The 18,555-nt window shown below is 37.0% G+C and overlaps 1 protein-coding gene across 1 annotated transcript in view; it reads left to right on the forward strand.

Moving 5' to 3' along the window:
- Positions 1 to 18,555, forward strand: part of LOC136857028 (folliculin-interacting protein 2) — a 79,262-nt gene that overhangs the window by 3,904 nt on the left and 56,803 nt on the right. The window contains exons 4-6 of the mRNA XM_067135374.2: positions 6,534 to 6,625; positions 9,277 to 9,456; positions 15,701 to 15,914. Coding sequence (XP_066991475.2) covers positions 6,534 to 6,625; positions 9,277 to 9,456; positions 15,701 to 15,914 — 486 coding nt within the window. The remainder of the gene's footprint in view (positions 1 to 6,533; positions 6,626 to 9,276; positions 9,457 to 15,700; positions 15,915 to 18,555) is intronic.

Genomic DNA, 18,555 nt, shown 5'->3' on the forward strand with positions numbered 1-18,555 from the left:
AGAATAGCAACATTTAAAGTAACATTTTATGTAATAATCCTTGTGGAGTAGCCTCTGGAGTTCTACCGCAGAAGGAGAGATGAAGAACACTTCTTATTGGTCAGTGTAAAATATTTATTTATTTTTTAGTCTTAGTTGCTTAAGACATATTAGGCCATTGGCCTCGTGGTATTCGAGTATGTAAATTGGTGTCTGATAACTCATGCTGTTGCGGTGCCTCTATTAGTATGTGTGCTGTAACTGTAATTTTATTAGTGTCAGGATTTCAGTAGATCCACCAAGATTTAGAATAAGTTACTAACCCAGCATTTTTCTGCAGAGTGTGAAATACCTCGGGAGAAAACCACAGACAGTATAGCCATATTGTTAAAGATGGTTTTTATTTGCACTTTTCAGTGTAAATAAATCAGAAAATTTTCCCCATAAATATAATTAATGTTCCGTTCATTACCCCACACATAACATTAGTGCTCCGTTCTTTTTTTTTTTTTTTGTGTCAATAACCCAATTCGGGTTTTGTAAAATTATAGACTAATTTGTAATGGTAGTCATTATATTGTCCCAAAAATATCATCTTCCATCATTCTCATGCACTGTTGGAGAGAAGCATCAGCTGCTTATTTAATTAGATCCACATACCTTGCTGGAGCTCTCCCTCAGCATCTTGAGTTCCCATGCCACTTTTTCTACACCATCTCTTCTGATGCGTCCAAAGAATATGGAAAATTGCTGTTTTACTGTGGATCTCAGTCATACTTTGGCCTTCAACCGATTTAATATTGTCGGACTGGGCAGCTCAGGTGGTAGAGCGCTGGCCTTCTGACCTAAAGTAGGCGCGTTTGATCCTGGCTCAGTTCGGTGGTACTGTATTTGAAGGTGCTCATATACATCAGCCTCATGTCAGTAGATTGGTTACCCTGGTTAAAGAACTCCTGCCTGCAGTATCCAGTATTCGGGAGATAGTAGGTTCGAACCCCACTGTTGGCAGCCCTGAAAATGGTTTTCCATGGTTTCCCATTTTCACACCAGGCAAATGCTGGGGCTGTACCTTAATTAAGGCCACGGCCGCTTCCTTCCCATTCCTCTCCCATCGTCGCCAAAAGACCTATCTGTGTCGGTGTGACGTAAAGCAAAAAGCAAATAGCATTATATTATATTATGTGCTATACTTCAAGTAGCCTGTATTATGCATATAATATAAATCATCCATTGTTATTTATTTATTTATTTATTTATTTATTTATTTATTTATTTATTTATTTATTTACAACCAAGCTCAATAGCTGCAGTCGTTTAAGTGTGACCAGTATCCAGTATTCAGGAGATAGCGAGTTCGAACCCCACTGTCGGCAGTTCTGAAGATGGTTTTCCGTGGTTTCCCATTTTCACACCAGGCAAATGCTGGGGCTGTACCTTATTTAAGGCCACGACCGCTTCCTTCCTACTCCTAGCCCTATCCTGTCCCATCGTCGCCATAAGACCTATCTGTGTCGGTGCGACGTAAAACAACTTATTAAAAAAAAAACTAACTTACATTGGTGTTGCACTTATATTTCAGAGTCAGTGAGTAAAATAAGAGGAAAGACATCTTTCAGATGTGACTGGTTAGACAGAACAATAAATTAAGATTGGAATTGGTTTCTGAGAGTGGAAAGTGATAACTGTGTAGGACTAGTTTTGATATTAGTAACATGGGGGGTGTCTGCAGTTCGATCTCATGCCAAAGGCAAAAGGTACATCGAAAAAGTAAACGCTTCAAGTTCCAGCAAAAATCTGTTTCACATGATACCTGGCAAAGAAGCAACTACAGACTCTGTTCCTGCGAATGCTGCTCCATCAACTACAAACTCTGTTCCAGTGAAAGCTGAAATTTGTGAAGTGCTAACTTCAGTTGTTAATGATAAGCATACTTGTATTGTGCTTAGAAGCACTCTTAACAATTATATCATCAAGGATGAAGCTATTATTGCAGAAATATTGTGGGCTGTTACTCAAGTTGTGAACCATTCCTCTGCTAGAAGTTTTGGCATTTGTAGTGATCTTTTAAAAATCATGTTTCCTTACAGTGAAATCACAAAAAAGTTCAAGTTGCACAAGGATAAATTTGGATACCTAGTTACATATGGACTGGGTCCATTCTTTCAAAATGAATTGACAAACTTGGTTGCAAAGTGTCATTGCTTTTGTATATCTTTTGATGAAAATCCACAGCCTGTTTCCAGTCATCCGACCGGGTCAGGAATGGAACGAATGAAGCCCCCATCTAGCGGCGAGGATAGGAACTGTGCCTGGTGCCGAAGCCTGTCACACTCCTCTGGGGCAGTTATTAATGAATGACAGATGAAATGATAATGGAGAGTGTTGCTGGAATGAAGACAGGGAAAACCAGAGTACCAGGAGAAAAATCTGTCCTGCCTCTGCTTTGTCCAGCACAAATCTCACATGGAGTGACCTGGATTTGAACCACAGAACCCAGCAGTGAGAGGCCGGTGCGCTGCCACCTGAGCCACAGAAGCTACCTGTATTTCTTTTGATGAAAGTTTAAATTCTGTTGCTCAGAAGGGTCAAATGGATGTGGCTATTAGATTTTGGGATGGAAACTTAGTTCAAACAAGATATCTTACATCTGCATTTTTAGGTCATGCTACTGCTGAGGACCTTCTGACGACATATTTGCAAAACTTTAAAGACACTGGTTTGGATGTGAAAAAGCTACTGCAAGTATCAATGGACGGGCCGAATGTAAACCTGAAGTTTTTGGAAGATCTAAAGAAGTACTTAGGTGATTCACCTTCAGATCCGGAGCTGTTGGATTTTGGTACATGCTCCTTGCACACTATTCATGGTGCATATAAAACAGCACACAACAACTCTGAATGGAACATACAAGATTTTTGCGCTCCCTATATTACTTCTTCAAGGACTTTTCAAGTAGATGTGCAGATTACAAACGCATAACAGGATCACATCTCTTTCCTCTGAAGTTCTGCTCTATCAGATGGGTCGAAAACTCAAAAGTTATTGAAAGAGCAGTCAAAATGCTGCCACATATTGAGAAGTATGTTGATGCTTTTGAGGAAAAGCCTCCTGTATCAGAAAACTTTGGAATTATAAAAAATTTTGTAAGAAATGATCTGCTCCCAGCACAGTTGGGATTCATGCGTTCTGTTTCCCTTGAACTGGAACAGTATCTCTCTAAGTATCAGAGTAATGATCTTCTTTTGCCTTTTATGTTCTCTGATCTGAATACTATGCTTGAAGACCTGTTGGAAGAAGTGTAAAGAACCAGGTTTTAGAGTCAGCAAATTCTAGTAAGAAACTTCTCTTGATTGATTTGAAGAAAACAGAAAACCTCAAGCCCTTCCATGCTGTTGACATTGGATTTGCAGCCTCAGCAGCTATAAAAGGTAAGGGAATAAAAGATGTGAAAGTTCTTAATTTCTATTGTGACTGCAGAAAACTTCTTGTTGATATATGTATGGAGATTTTTGTCAAAAGCCCCTTCCTTTCAAGTTTGTTGGAGGTGGCAGCAGCTTCAATCCTGCAATTATGACCAATTTGTCTATTGGGATCTGCAGGGTAACTGCTGCATTAGGAGATCTTTTTGAGACAAAACAATTATCTCCTACGGAAGCTGATATTGCAAAACGAGACTACTTAGATTTCTCATCAAGGGATGAAGTAGTGAAGTATCTCAAGTAGTTTGATCTCAAAACCGATCGATTGGACGATTTTCTTAGTGCCGCCTATTTTCAACACAATATTTCAAAAGAACTGATCCACGTCATACAATTAGTGCTTGTTTTATTTCACAGCAACACTTCTGTAGAAAGAGGTTTTTCAACAAACAAAGAATGCTTAGTAGAGAATTTTCATGAAAATAGCTTGATTGCACAGCGTCTGGTGTATGATGCAGTATCTCCAGCTGGTAGAGTATTAGCTGTCAGTGTTTTAAAAAAGATGATCCCTGTAGCAAAAAATGCATCAACATTGATACATGAAGTTTTAGAAAAGTATAAAAAGAGTACAGATAACATCGCAGCCGAAAGAAAGTTAGCAGCAGGAGAAATAAAACATATAGAATTGAAGAAACGATGTATTATGCAGTGCTAAGGAAGAGACAGAAGAACTGTGTATCTATTGAGTATAAGCTATAGTTATTGTGAATTGATAATTAAATACATATGATAAAAATTCACAAATTTGTTATAAAATGTATAAACTGTATAGCATAGTACACAACATTTTGTACATTACATATATTATAAAACATAAAAACTACTGTATATGGGATAACACATTTTGTGTTCTTTTCTGTGATACATATATAAGTGATTGATTTAATGTATGTCTTTCTTGTGACTTATTACCTAGAACAAGTTTTTATTTAGAATAAGCCTGGTACAGAATCTATTCATGAACGGTTTACTTCCACAGTGTGTTATGTGATACGCTTTCTTTGGCTGTGTTTATGGGATGCAAGTGTTGACGAAGTGATCCAAACAGCCAGAAGTGCATTGTCACTTTTAAGCAGTGATGTTAGATAGGACTTTTCAAGTATATTTTGTATGTGTGTAATATAGCATTGTAAATTGAAAACGAACAGTACGGTACTATAGAATGAAGCTATAAATTCAATTTTTTTTTTGTTTATATAAAACTGGCAATTTGTGAATTTTTTGTCTTGTAATTGTTTTAATAGTCTTACAAATAATTTTGTATTCATTGGGATTGTATTTTTTCCAAAGCAAGAGTTGTATACATTTTCTAATTAAAGAGATTTAAAAGCAATGGGTGGAGTGGAGGACTGTGAAGGGAGTTGGGAGGCCCTGTATTAATGTTACAGAATTGTTTGTATTTAAAAAATCAAGGCTAACTGAATTTACTAAAAACAAAATATGCATTTGTTGGCAAAAAGTTACAAACCTGAAATCATCAATGGTATAATTCTTCCTAAAGGACTTCAAAAGTTCATAGCATTATGTACTGGAATGTTGCTCATAGTTATACTGAATATACTGGAGATATACTCAAATTTTGAAAATGGATCTGAGTAGACATTGAATAGGTGGACCTTCTCATCCTTGTTGATAGTGATTACTTTTATATTACGATTTACATGGTCAAGTTGCCTGCTCTCAAATAAAAATGTGTCACAGCGCTGAAAAGTGCTGTTGCTATTTCGACTAAATAAAATTATTGAATATGTGAGACTGCCACTGACAGTTCCTGCAGGAGAAACAAGTTCATTTAAGACATGATAATGAAAATAAAATCTACTTTATCCCCATCTGGCCGGAACTCCCCATCAAAGCAAAGTTCGAAACAAACACTTCTATCTCCATGGAGGACCAAGATGAGAATTGATGCATCTTAAGATATCAAAACCCCCGTTTGCATGCGGCATCCTTCCAAAACGGGAACCAGTTGACTGATCACATGCAGAATTTTACAAAATCAATTGACCAGTCATGTGCAGAATTTTAAACAAGCAGTCTTTGCGTCTTCTTACATAAGGGTTGAATATTTCTCACACTCTCTGATGTTCTCCAAAATTCCCTGATGTTTGCCAGAAAACCCGAAACAAAGTTTTATTCTGGTGTCATTCCCACACTCTTTGACATAAACCAGAACACAGTAAACAAAGGTTCTTTCTGGCATCTGAGAATGGCATAGCGAGGTCTGCTATATGGTGTTCCAACAGTTGTCACCCCTCTATTTTACTAAGCTGAACAAAAATTCCTTTTCTTTATAATAATAATAATAATAATAAAAATGAACTGCAGAACAAAGCTTCCCCCCTTTACATATGCAACCCTAAGGATAATCTTATATGCATTCTAAAAAAATGCACTATTATATGTTTCAAGTGAAGCCTTTTCTTTTGTGTAAATGGTGCTCTTAATTGCATTATTTTCTGGTTAGTTGTTGCTTTCCTTCTTTATCTCCTCAGATTGATACAATTTCATTCAAGAATGCTAGTTAAGTTACTAAAATTCTCAGGTTTGATTAGCAGGCAGCAAGATCCCTTTAGAGTGGTGCTGCAGTAAACTTTTTACATTCTCTAATGGAGATTAAAATTGTACTTCTCCATTAGGACTAGAACTTGAAAGTTTGTTTTTTGTAGATGTCCAGTATACTCTTGTTACATTTATACTTGTTATATAAGACCTCAGAGTTCATTTACCATCAAAGTTAATACTTTAAAACTGTATTGTTTTGTCTTTTCATATAAAGACTGTTATTTTTTTATTACTTAAACAGCACATGTACTGTACTTGCCCATCTCACCTTTTTGTAATGCTTGTGAAAGTTATATTGAAAAATCCTTCGGTGAATAACTAGTTTTAGAAGAGAAAGAGTTTGTGAAAGTGAGGTTTCTTCTCTTGTCTTACAAACCAATGGAGTTTCCCTAAGGCTCATCCCTAGGTTATATAACTTTTCAATGCTACATTGTGTTTGCATGTTCAATGTGTCCATAGTGTGATGATTTTCAGTAATTTCCTAATAGATAATATGTTCTCGTGTTAAAGTGATCAGAGTTTAGAAGACTCGTATGGCAGCTCATTAAACTCTGTAAGTGACTATGCTACAGGACAAGTTTCCAGTTCAGATTTAAAAACAGGTGAGTTATTACATTGCATCCCTAGTAATTGAAAACATTCATTTCTTTCTTTCTTTCTTTCTTTCTTTCTTTCTTTCTTTCTTTCCTTCCTTCACATCTGGATATGCCAGAGACACAGAATTTTTAACAGAAGTGCATGAACAAACTAGAAACAAACATCCTGAACTTTGTAAAAGGAATACTGTAGTCTTCAATATGTGTTATTATCTAACCATTTTCCTACTAAATATGGTGACATTTTATTCATATAGAGGGTGTTGCAGAAGTCATGCATGTGCTTGAATCATTTACAACCATTTTGTTTTCAAAAAAGGCCAATGTTTCTGCAGCAAATGTGTATGCTCAGTTCTTGAGAAAAAAATATGTTTTTCAAAGGGCCACTATTCAATTTCTCAATTTCATTATTTGTTTAGAGTTTTTGGCTCTAGTAACACATCAGTTTATGCTCAAATATTGTTCTTGAGTTTCTCAGTGGTTGCTGATTTGTTAATTTAGACATGTTCTCCATGAAATCCCAAAAGGAAAAAGTATCAAGGGATTAGATAGATTAATGGACTGTTGATTTGCAGTAAGTTTTGTTCTCTGTTCGTTGCTCTCCATGGTTACTTTCACAGGTGTTACGAGGTGCTTCAACCCTTGCGTGATCTCTCTCTCTCTTAAGGGAAGTACAAAAGGTGGTCTGGGTAAAAAAAATTAGATGTTTGTTTTTTATGGAAAAGTGGAGTTTTCTCTTTAATTTGATGTATATTTCATTGATTTTGGTTGACTGTGAGTATTTTTCATTTATTTTGAAATAATGTACTGCACATGTAATTTACACAGGATACATTAGCACTTGTTCAATTAAGACAAGATATCTCAGGAACTATTTGCTCTAGAAGGCGATAAATTATGTTGATTTATAGAAAAAAATTGCTGCATATGTTGGCTACATTGGTTGGTGTGTTAATATTTCCTGTTTATAGTATAAAGCATGGCAGCATCCCCATTTTGTAAGATGCATTACGTCTTTTGTTGTGTATAATTGCATTTGTTGCTCATTGACTTGTGTTTCTCTCTTAAATATGACTCCACCAAAGGGGTTATTTAAGAGGAGAAGAAATAAGGGAAATAGATTCTACGGAACATGTCCTGTTGGAAGTCTACATCTAGAGAATGAGGTTGGGGCGTCCAGCAATGAACGAAGTGTGGTCAGCTTTCTTCCACAAGACGTCAAGTGATAAGAAATCACTACACAACTTGTGTTCAATTCACTGGTGTAAATACCGCTCAGGCAGCAGGAACCGTTTTACCAATATACCCACAGAAACACCATCCCTGTTGGAGAAGTACTGAAGCCAACATATAGAGATTTAGGACATCCAGACCTTCTGAAAAAATTCCCCCACCAGACGAGTTGGCCGTGCGGTTAGGGTCACGCAGCTGTGAGCTTGCTTCCGGGAGATAGTGGGTTCGAACCCCTCTGTCGGCAGCCCTGAAGATGGTTTTCCATGGTTTTTCATTTTCAAACCAGGCAAATGCTGCGGCTGTACCTTAATTAAGACCACGGCTGCTTCCTACCATGGGCCAATGACCTTCGATGTTAGGCCCCTTAAAACAACAAGCATCATCAAGCGCTTCCTACCCACTCCTAGGCCTTTCACATCCCATCGTCACCATAACACCTATCTGTGTCGGTGCGACATAAAACAAATAGCAAAAAAAAAAAAAAAAAAAAAAGAAGAAATGCCTCACTGGAAAACTCAAAATGTAAATGAGTTTCAAAAATGTTGTACGGGCCAGGGTGTCCAAAAACGTATTTGTGGACTTGAAAACACTGAAGACTGCGATCAATGACGCTGTTATCACCTTCAATGAAGGCAATGCAGGCAGAATAATGGTTCTGAAGCATCTTGGAATGAAGTTGGCTATATCCACAAGCAATCTTACAACAACTGGATAGAGAGTGAGTCTCCAAGGATAAAATTATGGTTTAAAAAACAACAGAAGCAGCAAGATCCCTCAGACGGAGAAAGAGACTGCACCTGGATGAAGATAAAGATTACAGACCTGGAGTGTTTTAGGCTCTCCCTCCATTCATTAGTTAGTTTTCCTTTACTTCAACTTTCAAGTGTGATATCTGAAAAACTACATTGTTTTTGAAATGTTTCCTGTTTTCTAAGAAACTGCTTTAGCTAGAGCTCTGAAATTTTTTCTGCTTATTAACAACATTATTATGTGTATGTAGATCTACATACAGTAGTAGAGTGAAATTTAAAAGAATTTAAGTACATAAATTTTTAAGAACTTCATTAGAATAGTCATATCTTGATTCCTAACAAACATATATCCAAGATTGTAGATCAGTGAATCTATATCCTGTCAAAGTTTTGTTTTATTATCTTGGATAGTTCCTGAGAAAACGGGACATAAATCGATTAAATTTAATATTATCAGGATCGGGCATTGATACTCCCCTTTTAAAAAATAGCTTTGCACCATTGGAATTTCTTGCAAATTGTGTGGTTAGTGTATGTCGATTCATTTGCAATACAAGAGCCACTGAAGTAAAGATTTATCCTTACTTTTGCTACATTTGGTTCTTTAACAACTACTCATGTCATCATAATCTTTAATTTTATTACTGGAAATTAATTGTTTCTTGTTTCCAGGCTCCACTTGTGGCAGTGGTCCTTTGGATGTACCTTTTACTGCGATATGTAGAAAAGTTCCTACAAGTAGCTTGGAAGGAGACAGTGGTTTCTGTGGAGATGCTTCATTACACTCGGCGAGCAGCATGGGCTCCAGTGGGTTATGGGGTCAATATACCACCAGTACTGGCTCGCAGAGCAGTAAGTATTTAGAGTTTTTCAAATTGTAATGTTATCGAACTATTCATTCGACTAATTTAAAAATCATGAAAAGGATCATTTTGATCAGAAAATAGGATGAAAATATGAATTTATGCAAGCCCTGATCAAAAATTTTGATAACATTAAGGAATTTATTTACTTTCATAATGACATTGAAAAGGAAAGATTTCTAAAATATGTTGATCGGTGAAAAAAGCATTTATTCCTAAAACACATTTCTGATCATTTTAGTTGGTAAAATTAATAAGCAGTTTCAGCATTAGAATAGGGTTCATGCAGAATCTTTCTTTGCAACATAGAAAGTAAAGGGAAAACACTGAATTACTATTTAAACTCAGCATGTTGGTCTAAACGCAATAGTACAAGAGATATTCATTGCCTCTATCCCTTGACTGATTTTGTGGTACACCTGGGTAGCCACTTGGCCTCCTGTGTCCAAGGTGGAAAAGTAGAAGGATTAAGTCACGAAAAAGTCTATTTACATTTAAGGATACTTAAATGTGAAAGACTTATGTCAGTGTTAAGTAACCCTGCTCTGGAAGAGTAATTGAAGGGATATTAAACATATTGCATCATTGTGACTACTTGTTCTTAATTTTTTTTGTGGTTATCGTCATTTGGCATAAAATTACAGCATGCGTTTTTTTCTGAAAGTCAGGTAGGGTACATAAGGTAAGTTGGAGACACAGGTTTGAAGTACCGACACTGGAAAGTTCTCTTCCCATTACGAGCTGACGATATAACCTGCAGTTTAATGGTTTATTTATTGAAACTTTTAATAGTTCAGTTCATGTAAGTACCTAATAATGACATACCAGCAAAAAAAGAAAAGTCTTACCTTTTATAGGGCACCGTCTTGGAGTTCGCTACCAGCACTGGAGAAAGAACTGCTGCTACTGTTATCACTGCTCACACCTCTCCATAAGAAATCATCTTCACTCCCACTGCTCACATCTCTCCATAAGAAACCATCTTCACTCCCGTCTAACGAATTCGAGATTCCTGTTTTCTTGGAGCTCTTTTCAATCACCTTCGAAGAAATCAGGTCCCAAGTGCGCAATATCCACTCACAAAGTAATTCTACAGGTGGTTTCTGAATCTTGCCTGTTGGGGTAAGTTCGTGCACATTTTCCGCCATCCAGCACTGATAAAGTTTTCGCACAATGTCCTTGAATGGTTTATTTATTGAAACGTCCAAGGGTTGAAGTACCGACGTCAGTCCACCAGAATTGCTGCCAAATCGCTTTTCATGGTTTCCAATAACTTCTAAGTGTCTTCCGTCAGGTGACTACGAAAACTCTCCATTACGAGAAGGGCCGGGCATCAAAGGAGGGACCCTGCTCAATTTTCCCAAACCGTGTCCATCCACCGTTTTTCCTGGATACGATCGTGGATCCCTCCCGGAAATTTTACTTTCGGCATTGTTTTTCGTTTTAGAACAATGTAAGGTGCAAACTTTCTGCCGTCAGCTGTTGCAGAAAGTATTACAGTGCATCATTGTTTTTCGCTTCCTGTAGTGCATACAGTAACACTCGATGTCCGTTTCGTATCGATTGTTCGACTTTGTGGCATGTCGAAACTTATTGGCGTCTGATCTGCGTTTCTTATTTGGGAGAGCAAATATTCCTTAACTCTATGCTTCTCAATCACAAAGTGGTGAAAATCAATTACTTTTTGGTTGAAATCATTCAGCATTTATTTTTGTTTGCATAATGTTGTTCTTCGTCAAAGAGAGAACCCATTTCTCTTCATAAAATTAATCATCCGAGACACTGATTCCATGTGCAGCAGCTATTTCTCGTCCTTTATATACAGCATTTTGTGAGAAACAGCGTGTCCATTATTGCATAATGAAATCACATATTTGAGTAGATCCTTCTCTATTTGCGGACACTTGCCAATTTTTGGTCCGCGAAATGCTTTGCGGGACTTGTTGGTCGCTTGAAGTGCAATTTTCTGTTTCTGCCAGTAGCGCACATTGCATTTGGACACTGAATACTTGCGGCCCGTTGCCTTATTCCCGTATGTTTCGGCGTAACTGATCACTGCGAGTTTATATGATGCCGTATTACTCATTGTACATTAGATAAACAATTTTGAGGTCACAGAAAGCACATGTTCCGCACCCAAAACACTAGCCACTAGCCACTTCTGCATTGATTTACTTACTGAACTAGTGCACTGGTAACCTAATACCATAGTTGGAGAGAGCACTGTGACAAAATTCTCTCGACCTAAAAAGAACGAAAAAGGTGAATGTTAAATAAAGAATAAACTTAATGGTTTTACTTTTCTTAGTTGACAAGAATTTGTTCTTAATTTTAGTAAGTTTAGACATTTTGGAGAACTGATGTGGGATAAACTGCCACTTTTGTTCCTCTATAGTGGGCGATCATGCTTTCCTAACTCCCTGATCAATACTGGTGTATGGCAAAATATAATATTCCTGCTCTTCATGCAATAACAGCGTATAAAAAGAAATTTCAAATAACTCTGTCTTTCTTATTAGCTAATAGATCAATAAAATTCTTTGGGAAATACATTTCCTGGCTCTTTTAACTGTCCTTAAATGAAATTCAGGTTGATTACTAATTTTAATTTTAACTCGGAACATTTATAAACTTCAAGCTTCTGTTTCTGAAAATAACGTAAGTCTACTTACGCTGTTATTGCATCCAACTCCTCCCCACCAATTAGTTGAAATGTTATAAAATTAGTAACATTCCTTTCTGTACAACTTTTATTCCTATTTTCATTTACAAAGTGATTCTCTAAACCTAAAATAAAAGAAAAGGAACAAAAAATAGATCACAAAGTATATAATTGGGATTTAGACATTGTGTGTCTTACTTGTTTGAAATATTCAAATGCATCACTGATCAAAATCAGGATGATTCATCTTCACATACTGCATTAGCAGACTCTAGGGAATCATTACACACAGACATGACTTTCACATACTACCCAACCAAGCTTGATGTCTTTCTTCATGCATTCTATCACAATCACAATCAGAGGTTCATCAGGCATGTCTTTTCCTTGGATTTAATGGAGCTAGATCTTCTGCATTCTGTTTAAGAATTTGTATTAGGTCATTTAAATTATCTGTTAGCCTTGCAGTTCCTGTTCTTTCCGATACTGGGCATTTTGGATTAACTGATGAGGGTCGTATGCTCTTTCCTCTCCAACTCTGTTTTGTCTTTTTCTTCTTAATGGAGTAATCTTGGTTTTAATTAAGTAATGATCTGAACCAGTGTCCGTTCCACTTAGAACTTTGACATTGTGAACTTCCTTGTGAAAGAACTTGTCCATAAATACGTGGTCTAGCTGCCATTCTCTTTTTGTCCAATCAGGATGTTTCCAAGTTTTAAGTTTGTGTGGTTTTCTTTTAAAATATATAGATTTGGAGATTAGTCCATGGGTTCTGCAAATTTCTATGAGTCTTTGGCCATTTCTGTTGGTATATTTATGAGGAACCCACTTTCTTACTACATCTCAATACTTCTTTTCCTTACTCAGTTGAGCGTTAAAGTCCCCTATAGGAATCTTGATGTTATTCATATTCATTTCTTCCATTGTCTGATCGAGGAGATCTCAGAAATTATCAACTTCGTACAGAATTTTTGTTAGGAAATTTTTTTCATTGGTAGGGGCATGAGCAGTTACGATGGTGTAAAGTTTATTTGTGGTTTGTAAAGTTAGAATTGCAATTCTCGGTGAGATGGCTTTAAAATCAATCATGGAATTTATTATTTTAAAATTTACTATAAATCCTGTACCAAATTTGGGGCAATGTTTCATAACCCTTTGGCCTGGCTTCCCATTGTACACTCTATAAACTTGAGATTCAAATGGATCTTCTGTTAACTTTCTCATTTCTTGGAGCCTTATCACAAGAATATTTTGCCTATTTAATTCATCTGTGAAATTCTTGAGCTTTCCGGTTTTCAGTAAGGAGTTTATATTGTGCTTTGCAATATAGTTAATATGCTTGTTTGATTCTATGTTTGTATATTTGGTTATATGTATGTATTTTTGAGTGTTCAAATTCGTTCTTGTCTTTTAAGCGACTATCCACCAAATCCGATATAGTCTTCTCCATCCTTAAGGGGTTGGTGGCGCAAGGCGGTAATTCAAATGAAAGCAGTGATCAGGTTTACTGTGTGGTAGGCCTACTGCTGAACTGACAGAGACAAATGACTGGCCATTAAGTTCTTTTGTATCAATATTTAATTATATAACACGATACCCTTATCCCTTTTTTTTTTCCTACGGGGTCGTGTATGAAGTAAGACGGATCTTCGTAGCGAGTTTTTACAGCCATATGCCCTTCCTGATGTCCTCACCAGAGGAATTAATGAGATGTAATGAATGACGTGATATGAGTAACTAAAATGGACTTTGATATGTACCGTAGGGCTAAAAGTCGTGTTCGGTATTTATTGTCTTTTGATGTTTAGAAATACTGCCTTCCGACGAAAATAGCCAGCATAACTTAAATATATTCTAAGTTTGTTAAATAATAGTATAGAATGTTTACACGTACAATTTATAGCTCTTTATAGCCTAGAAGTCGTGTTCGCTGCACAAAATTTTGGAAGAAGGAAACATCATATCAAAACTACTATTGTTGGGGAAGGCAAAACAAGCATAGCCTTGTTGATTTACAGTACATGTATTTAGAATGGACAAAATCAACATTTGACCATTTTGACATCCAACCAATCACAGTGTCCAAAAAAGACAGTTTATAATATTATCTGAAACATATTTCAATTTACTAGAGGTGTAATGGTACAAATTTACATATTTATGTTATGACATACTGTATTAATTTTTAGCATATCTTAAAATATTTATATCATTAATATTGTTAGTTGATTATTTTAAAGCACTAGAGATGGAGTGGCAGGCTATTCCACTTCACAATAAGCTAAGAGTGATAAAAGGAACAACGAAGGTATGGAGGACTTCCCTTCGGGCTTTGCGGAGGGAAGCCGTGGTATTATGTAGTCTTCGGATCGGCCATGGTATCCTGACTCACTCCCATCTTTTGAAAGGAGAACCCCCTCCGGTGTGTACCTGTGGCGACCATCTTACCGTGGTACACATCCTTACGGAGTGTATGGACCTGGTCGATCTTCGCCGTGGTCTTAATCTCCCAAGTACCATCTCCCTTATATTGCGAGATGACGAGCAGTCAGCAGACCTCGTCATCCGCTTTATTAGGGATAGTGGTCTGTTTTATCGTGTTTAATGATGTCCTTTGTCCTAGCGTATTTGTGTCAATTGCGCTTTTATCCCATTGACTTCATTTTAGTTTGTGTTGCGTATTTTAATGTGTTATTTTAACGTCTAATGTAAATTATGTATATATATATATATATATATATATATCTGCACTACCAGGCAATGCCTTATCCCTTCTTCTTCCTATATTTTCTCTTATTAGAAAATAAGGCATTGCGAATTAGATCCACTGATTGTTTTAATCTCATACTCATTTTCTCATCACCATTTTTTAAATTCTTGTCATTAGATACATTTTAAACTTTTAAATATATATCATGTCGTCCATCTCATTTCATTAGGGGCCGATGACCTTCGATGTTAGACCCCTTAAAACAATAAGCATCATCATCATCATCATCATCATAAAGCTCTAGACTGAGTATGATATTGTAGTCAATTTGAAAAATTTTATTATGTACATAATCAAAGAGTATTGTAAGAATAAAAAGGTGAGCGATGGATGGCTTTGGGGATGGTGGAGGCTGATTTAAAAAGAAAATAAGAAAATGATTGATATCCTTCCTGTCATTTAATGAATCGAGAGTCAGGGAAGTATTGTCTTTTCAGTCATGGAAAGTCAGGGAAATCAGTTCCAAAATAAAAGTGTGAACCACGTAAGGTTGAGCACTTGTAGTGTGTGTTGTGAAAACTCGTACAGTTAGTCTTTCAGCCCATGCACAGTTTATTATTATATACTATAGGTTAGAGAAATTCATCATCATTAACATCAGTTCTCATTTTCCAGCTTCGGCCAGGTAGGGCCAAATATCACTCCCCTCCATTCACTTAAGTAAGATAAATTATACACCTTTAAAACTGCAATATTCGTTTGAGTACACCTTTTATGGTGGTTTTTTTTTCTTCTTTTTTTTTCTTTCTTCCAAATATTGTATTATGCTGAAAGTTATCTTGTGCTGTCTGTCATGACTAGGCTCTGGTTCTGTCCTGGGAAGTGCAAGCTGTCACTCTGGTGGTAGCCTAGCAAGCTTGCAGCGACGGTGGTTGAGGAACAGAAACACCTCTCTTGAGTTGGGTATGGGGAGTTCATCTGGAAGTTTCTGTACAGATGAGGCTGGAAACAATGGCCGTAGGAAGACTCAGCTAGGCCTCACTGTGATCATCAACCTCACACCAGCGGAAGAAAAGTAAGTGTTCCCTAAAACAGGCTATCATTATTATTTACAATTATTATCAGAGTAGCTATTTTTATTTTTGATAAAATGTTCAATATTAACTTTGTCATTTTATGAAATTGAAAGAATGTTTATTTACCATATTTCACCACATAATCGTCGCCACCATGTAATCATCACATCTTTATTTTCAATACAGAAACTGGATTTTAAAATTTTATTGCATAATCGCCGCATGTTTAAAGTTTGTTCATCAAGTCATATAACAGGTAAACAGAACTACAATGTTATTTGCATATGAATGCACAGTTTAAATAAGTGTATGGCTTATGGGCAGTTTAGCAACATTTGCAAGATGTCGCACAATGTATAAATAAATAATATCGGTAATTTGACAACATGGTTGTGAGACAACATACAATTTATTCACCAGTGACATATTATGAGTTCTTATTTGAAATATGTAAGGCTGTAAGTTATCACTTGGGAGTGTTGCCAGGAAATACCGGCACTTCACACACTTGTCTACTAGTACGGCTTTCAAAGCCTTGCAACCAGGGCTACACTTAACATGAGAACGCGCAGGCAAACGGTGACAGAATGAGTCACTGAGAACCCAATTCACGGGTTAATAGAGTGAAACCTCGTTAGTGTGTTACTCATTAACATGTTTTCCCTCTTAGCACATCATAAATTCGAAGTCTCGATTCTCATCTTATTAAATCTATATCTACCTTGCTTATTGCATCACAAATTTTCGCTATTACCACTTGGTATGATCACATTTTTTCTAGTCCTGAAAATGTTACTAGTCATCCCTTGTGAAACAAACGTGATTTCCAACTCGGGTAAGAGCTGTCGCCATAGTTGCGTGATTACGGAAAAGGCCTTGAATACCTGAACTTCATAGGATAAGTTGCACCTTCGGAGAGCAAGCCGTTAGCCTCAGGAATGTTCAGTTTTGCTTGCTGGTTAGCAGCGAGATTGCTGAATAACACAGTGAGCGTATTTGTTCTTGTATTTCGCATTCTATTCAGAAGGTAGAAATTTATTTTTTGTTGAGTGGTACAGTGAAGTTTTGCCATGTGAAACAGTAGCCTATATCTGGATTAGGAATATAATCGTGTGAAAAACCTAGTGTGGTGCATATTTGATTTTTTTAAAATTTATTTTCTGTGTCCAGATATACTGCTAAATAATGTTTCTCCAATATTCAGCTACAAGGATAGCTTTATCATTGGCCTACAAAACATCTTCCTTTGTGCACGGTGATGGTAAATACTGACAAACACAAGGTGTTCTTCATCCTGTAGTAGTCCAAAATCACAGGTCATGTCTCCTTGTACATTGCCCCACTTAACTAGGTTAGACTTGCACTTTGAAACACCTGTCCGCAGTCAATTAACGGTCTTCCAGGCGGGATACGAAAGGCAAAAACCTGCAGAAGGTTCTTCCTTCAAACTCAGGAATGGATTACGTACTTGTTGTAGCCACAGTTCACACCTTTGTTTTTCTGACATATATCTTAATAAAACTCTTCCTTGACCTGAGTCTAATGGGCTGCATTTTATGGCCATAAATGGGGTGACATGGATCGGTTGATTGCTTCCGACGTTCAACTTCCGCTGCTACTTCCCTTCTTATGTGAGAAGGGGCAATTCCTGCGATAGGATAGATACTTTCTGTTAGAGTTGGTCTCAGACACCCTGCAATTATGTGACCAGTTTCGTTCACAGCAATATCTACTTGTTTAGCTTGGGTAGAGTTTCTCCATACGGGTGATGCATATTCTGCAGCTGATATGCAGAGGGCCAGAGCAGATATGCACAGGACATGAGGGTATGCAACCCAAGATGTGCCTGTTAGTTTTCTAATAATATTTTTCCTAGCGCACGCTTTTTGTTGGTATTCTGACAATGTTGTTCACTCTCCATTCCACGCATATTTTTGTGCTGGCTTCTTTGATACGTAGATGAAAGGCACAAACTTGAGTTTTGCAGGGGTTGGGTCTCAAATGATAGTTCTCGTAGTATGTAGAAAGATTTTGCCAGCTTTTCTTCAACCTCTTCAAATATGTTCGCCTGTGCTGCCACTGCTGTGTCATCAGCGTAGATAAACTGCTTGACTTCGGCAGGAATTGATTGGTCATTAGGGTAGATGTTACAAAGCAATGGTGCAAGAACACTTCCTTGGGGTAATCCATTCTTTTGAGTTCTCCAACGGCTGTTGTTATTTTGAAGAGAGACGTAGAAGTGTCGATTTGGAAGAATGCATTCAACAAATGTTGTACAACCATAGTTTCTTGTTATTTGATACACTTTATACACCAATTTCTTATGATTACTGGTATCATAAGCTGCGTTAAGGTCTATGAAGGCAACGCCAGTCACTTGTCCCTGCTCGTAGCCATCCTCTATATGTTGTGTCAGATTGTGAACTTGTCCACAGCATGATCTTCCAGGCCTAAATCCTGCTTGTTCAGGTATGAGAGCTTCATCTACAAGAAGTGAAATACAGTTCAGTACCATTCATTCAAGGATTTTGAAAAGATGGCACTATTGAGAAACAGGTCGGAAGTTCTTAGGTTCATTTGGCTCCTGCCAGGCTTTAAAATAGCTACAATATGAGCTTACCTCCACATCCTTGGAATCTG

This window comes from Anabrus simplex, chromosome 1, assembly GCF_040414725.1.
Source record: "Anabrus simplex isolate iqAnaSimp1 chromosome 1, ASM4041472v1, whole genome shotgun sequence".
Classification (NCBI taxonomy): Eukaryota; Metazoa; Arthropoda; class Insecta; order Orthoptera; family Tettigoniidae; genus Anabrus; species Anabrus simplex.